This window comes from Solea senegalensis, linkage group LG7, assembly GCF_019176455.1.
Source record: "Solea senegalensis isolate Sse05_10M linkage group LG7, IFAPA_SoseM_1, whole genome shotgun sequence".
NCBI lineage: Eukaryota > Metazoa > Chordata > Actinopteri > Pleuronectiformes > Soleidae > Solea > Solea senegalensis.
In genome coordinates, this window is record NC_058027.1 from 16039175 (window position 1) to 16045174 (window position 6000).

The 6000-nt window shown below is 42.6% G+C and overlaps 1 protein-coding gene across 2 annotated transcripts in view; it reads left to right on the forward strand.

The window, feature by feature from the left end:
* Positions 1-1377, forward strand: part of adamts18 (ADAM metallopeptidase with thrombospondin type 1 motif, 18) — a 44966-nt gene extending 43589 nt beyond the window's left edge. For both annotated transcript variants that reach the window (XM_044031228.1, XM_044031229.1), the window contains 2 exons: positions 543-738; positions 1219-1377. In XM_044031228.1, the coding sequence (XP_043887163.1) occupies positions 543-738; positions 1219-1334 (312 nt within the window). In that variant the 3' untranslated portion in view covers positions 1335-1377. The remainder of the gene's footprint in view (positions 1-542; positions 739-1218) is intronic.
* The last annotated feature ends 4623 nt before the right edge of the window (positions 1378-6000 follow it).

Genomic DNA, 6000 nt, shown 5'->3' on the forward strand with positions numbered 1-6000 from the left:
GGTTCCTCGCGAGTAAACGCTTTCTCTCACCAAAGGCATTTATTTGGTGACTTAGGGAGGAAATGACCCAAACCTGATTATCATTTCAAAGTTTCTGTTCCCAGGTATCACATTCTCTATTCTGTTAGGAAATCCTTTGGGGCAGACTGTGTAGTTTACATGTTATTTCATCTAAAATGCAGTAAGTCTTAAGGGCAACCTCATATAGCACACTGTCTCATTCCGCTTGATCTGGCACTTGTGATCCTTGTTCGTTTCCGCCAGGGAGAGTGAGAGAGATACATGTATCATGACAGCTCAATGGAGGGCAAATACACGCTGGATGGGATGTTTGTTTTATTCATCACTTCTTTGTCTGTATGGACTTTTTCCTCCACCTGTTCTGCTCCTCTGCTCCTTTTATGACAACCCTCTTCCCTCCATGCCCACCAATGTTTTTATCTCCCTGCTCATTTTTGTCCCCACACTCTTTCTCTCCCTCTCATTGTCCCCTTCCGTTTTGTTTTTGTCTCACCGATTTTCCTCTTTGGCCTCTGTCTCAGTGCTCCGTGTCCTGCGGCGGAGGAGTTCAGACTCGGTCCATCCAATGTCTCCGGCAAGGTCGCCCCGCTGCTGGCTGCCTGCCCCACCAGAGGCCTGTAACCTCCAGGGCATGCAACACACACTTCTGCCCAGCCGCTCCTCCTGCTCCGGCACAGCGTCCTGGCTGGATCCCAGCTGCTGGACCCACACTGAAAGGTACATTCCTCAGGGGAAAGAAGGCAAATTCATCCAGTTTAATTAGCCTGCAGTGGGTTGAGTTTTCATTCCGTCTTCTTTCCATTTACCTGAGACAACCGAAATTATACCATGAAGTTTTCATTCATCTAATTTATTCAGAGAGTAAGGTGAAACATTCCAATTACTTATATGTTTACATTTTGCATCTGTTCTCTCATTTGCATTATTATAAAAGTTGGGTGCTAGCTCACCCGGGTACAGCTAGTACTCCTGAGGCTGTGGTCTTTTGGCAGTGGTCCGAGTTCATTTGCTAAATATCTATAGCTCTCTTTACCCTCATTGAACAAAGACAGTAATGCCTTTTCTTTCAACGGAATTTACAATTCTGCATTACTTTCTACCATCTATTTGGCTGAACAGTCAAAAAAGCCTATCAAAATAAATGAAAAACTAGAAAAAAAAGCTGCTAATTGCATTTTTCTGCTCTGTAACCTGCAGATGGACACTGTGTGGACCATTTCAGCTGGTGCCACCTGGTTCCCCAGCACGGCATCTGCAATCACAGGTTCTATGGACAGCAGTGCTGCAAGTCCTGCTCTAATAAGAGGCCATAACGCTCTGATATACTGTACATTGGAATCTGTGGAATTCAAACAACACAACAGAGGTCCATCCATGGCGTGATAACTAATAAGACACAGGACTGTGCCCTGCAGCATGTGTTTTCTTCCTGGAGTACTTGACTAATGGATTTTTGAAAAAAAAAGACAATCTGTGGACTCCATTTTAAAGATGATAATATGGCTGCTAACGCTCGTCTGCCAAAGCAGTGTCATTAAATCACTGATGACCATTGTCATCGCTTACATCAAAACTGAAGAGACAAATCACAGAGCATATGAAGACGTGTGTGATGTAATACATATTTTATGTATATATATGTATATGTATATATACATATATACATATATATGTATGTATATATATACATACATATATACAGTACATATATGTATATATATATACATATACATGTGTGTATATATATATGTATACATATACATGTGTATATATATACACACACATATGTATTTGTATAAGTTTTCAAACCTCTGGAGCTCCAAGCCATCATGAGAAGAGGAAAGGACAATAGTGTTTTCAGCTTGCTTATAGTGTATGTTCTATGTTTAAAGGCGTCTGGTTTCGCACGCCTTTATTTAAGTTATTATGGTTCCTAATATATATATATATATAATTTACAGTTTTGTCTGATGTACGGTGGATCTGTGACATGTTGACTTCTTGTTATGTCTCTGGATATACCATTAGATCGTGTCAGTTGCCCTTGAATCCACATGACATTTTACATTTACGTTGTATGAGGCATCAGTAAGAATTTCTTCTTCACTTTTACGTGTCCTCTGCTCGTCTTTGTTGCTGCTGCTGCTGCTGCTGAATCGATGACACATTTCTTTTCCCGCCCTGCGCATTCCATTCATTGTGAAACACCCATGTGTGTATGTATGTAAAACGGTCACAAAAGTGGTCACTTTTATTGCTCCTATTTTGATGTGGTAATACAACTTGATGAGCTATTTGTCTTCTTTATTCTCACCTGCTAGCCATAAGAACAGAGGCTGTCTGAGGGGCTGGGGAGAGGATGGGACAAAAAGGAATAAATATTCTAATGGTGGTGGATTTTAAAAGGTGTGCATAATGAGACTGGGTCCAATCTGTGACAGAACCACAGAGAATTATCACCAGAATCTGTAGTAATGTTTCTAGTTCTTCTAAGTAGCATGTGATGAGAAACCTCCAGATGAATTCACTATTCATTACTTGTCCAGCAGATCAGTCCATTATCATCTTGTTTCTTTAAGCACTATTTTGGTCTCCACCAGTTCCACTAAATAAACATTTACTAATGTGCTGATGCTTAGCTCCTAATCTACTTTGTCTGTTTTTAATGTTTTTCTTTACAGCTTGTTTTTTTTCAGCTAAAGGAGCTTCTTTTTCCGTGAGTGTGTGTGTCTGCATGTGAGTGTGAGATGCATGATTGAATGACATGTGTCCAGGTGGATCCTGGGAGCTGATTGGTCCTTCACATGAGGTTCCAGAATAAGAGGCCTGATCATCCCAGCTGCAGGGAACTTCCTTCAACCACTCATAGCCAGACTGTGAGCAGACATGTTGCGCTTGTTTTTAAATAACTCTTTAAAATTGTTTGTTTTACGTCTTGCTGTTGGTTTTCTTGGGAAAAGGGATTCTTGTTGCGATCAGGTTGTTCGCATCATCCTTATGAACGTTACATTTCAAGAACGTCTGGGAATTTCTTTAAATTTGGTACAGATGTTCATTTAAAGCCATGGGTGTACTCATCCGAATTTGGTTAGACTCCTGATACGCTAACACATGTCAGAGTCACAGTAATTGTTCAGATTTGGGTGGCTCACGTTGGCCTCACAAAGAATGCTTTTGACCATTTGAACTCTGAAAGTCCTTAAAATTTTTATTCTGGTATAAATGTGTCGAAAAATGCACTGGTCAGTGGAGGCTTACAACCGCTGGGAGTATAGTTCAACTTTAGACCACTGTGACACGAAAACCATTAACCTTAAAGATGCTGAGCTGAGAGGGCCCGCAGTTTACTTCACATTACACGTGTTCCTTTAATTCTTTAATGTTTCGCTGGGCATTATTAACAGTTTAGAACTCCCTGTGAACACAATTATTTTTCCACCCAGCTCAAAACTTAGTGGTCTTTGTCTGCTGGCTATGTCAACCCATGACATGAGGTAACTTTTTGCCACCTCAAAACTTTAATAAAGTTGAAGCGTGCTGAGACCAATGCTGCTTTAATAGTATTTTTTTTCTTAGGATGATTATCCTTGCCTCTCTCGCACTGCGGGGGCTGATATTGCTCTTTAATCAACCCGTCTGCATGAATCACGAAGCCTTGAGTCCCCACATCGTCTTGGCTGCATGCTGTTTACTGGCATGCTGTGAGCCAGACACCACAAGCTGGGGCCCACGCTCATTCACAGAAATATGTCGACTCAGCTAACGGACACACATAACATGTCCAAGGGGCGTCGTGCTTGCTGTGAAGGTGTACGTCCTCTGCGTGTGACATGTGGGTGAGAGCGCTGCGTGTGAAAATAGTGTGTGTGCATGCATGTGCCCTCTTGAATGCATGTTCCTGTCTGCTGGTTGTGTGTGTCTTAAATTCAGAGAGAGAGGGAGAGGTGGCTTGTACAATACATATGAATGATGCATACTTTTCATTGGGGGCATTCATTTTACTGCCGAGCTGATGTAAGAGTTTCTATTTCTGCAGCATCCTGCTCCCAGTTCCAGACGGGACTGGATTCCTCCAGTCCATATCGGTTCATAACATGTTTTGATTATCTTGGCATGGGGAGCGACGTCAACGCTGAGCATCACTGCAGCAGAGAAATGAAGAGATTGAGACACAAACAAAGAGCAGATACTGAGCGATGTCACCCACATGGGTTATTAGCACAATACCACCAGCAGGATTGTGTCTGTGTCTGTATTCAGAAGATAATCCCCTTCTTTAAAACGTTGATGTCAGTCAATTCTAGATCGATAGATCGACATTATATTTTTTATTTTGTTTTATTTACAGCTGCTGATGCACTGATTTTTAATAAAAGGTATCAAAAATGCTCATTTAAACACAGTATAAATTTGAACGTTCCTAATGAATCTCTTTAGACAAGACACCAGGTCTAATGCAAAATAAGAAAAAGGGCTCATGCACACTCAAACCAAAGTTGATGGTCCTAGTCTGTTGCCTCCAAATTAGTCCCGTGTCTTGTAATACCTCATTTACTCGGGGTGATCGATACAAGTATTTCCTCTCTGTTTTCAGCAAGCTCTTGAGGTCCCTCTTTTTTTTTCCAGTTAGCAAAGTGCCATTCGTTGTTGGTCCAGCTGTAAGTCAAAGTACACATTCCTCCAGCAGCCAACTGTCAGACAGCGCGCCTCAGACGGTCATTTGTGTGCGCTTGGCATGCAGTGAACCTTGATAGGAACCCCTCACAACTGACAGTCAGCTTAATCATAACAGAGTCTCTGTGTGTGTGTGTGTGTGTGGTTCAGGTATTACTCATGTTGTGGGGACCTAAATCTGTTTACAGAGTCACATTATGGGGAACAAAAAGCAAGTCACCATATCGTAAATGATCACCTTTCCAAGTGAGGACATGTTGTACGGTTAGGATGAGGTTAGCGTAAGGTTAAGGTTATAGGGTCAGGATTAGTTAATGTCCTTTGAAGTCATTGAAACGTGTCTGTGTGTGTGTGTGTGTGTACTGAGCAAAAGTAAAGAGTGATCTCTCTATTTTTTGCCAGGCTTACTTAGAGGGCAAGCCTCAGAACAAGTGAGAGCTGTCATATTTCAGCACCACCTCTCCCGTCAGTCCTATGTATCAGGCAGAGTTCACTGAGGACGTGCCCAAATACAAAAAGCTAAAAGCCACACACACACACCAGTCCCTTAACTTTTACTTTTCTTTATTTGTGTATTTATTCTCCCAGGTTTTCTCTTACCCCACTCTTTTTTTTCCTTTCTTTCTCTGTTCCAAAGATGCACACGCACACACACTCATACATACAATGAGGCTGCCTGCACAGGGGAGCGCATGGTATTTGCTGCAGGGCGATTGCAGGTGTCTGCAGTCGGGCTTTAGAGGTGTGCGGCTGTGTGGGAGCCACAGTGTGGGGCACATTCGTTGCTGCCAGACATCTCCAACATTAAGAGATCTACCCCTTGCAGATCTCAGTGATTAACTGCTCCAAAGACGAGTGACAGCTCTGCGTCAAGCCAGGCCTTTGTGCCTCTGTCATGCTGGATGATTTAAGAGTCGAGTAAAGACCCATGGATATCTCACTTGCGCCCTGCTAAGCCTCTTCGGCTCCCCTGAATCCTTGCCCTGGTCCTTAGCCACAATCCCACTCTGCCTCTCTTTAGCCTTTCTCCTCTATCCATTTCCATAGGTTTTTTTTTTTTTTACATCATCATCCACTTCACTCCCTTCCTCGCTCTGCTTTCCTCTGAGCACCACAGACATCCTCCCCCCTTGATTTCTCCCGCTCCTTCTTCATCTCTTTCTCTCTCCTTGTATCTCATCACCTTTTGCTTAAGCGTTGTCAAGTCTGTAAAGTTTGTAATAGCTTTTGGAGCACCCACATCACTTCTAACACCACCTGCTCTGTGTTTTGTCTGCTGTCTGTGGGTGTTACCTAGAAATTAGT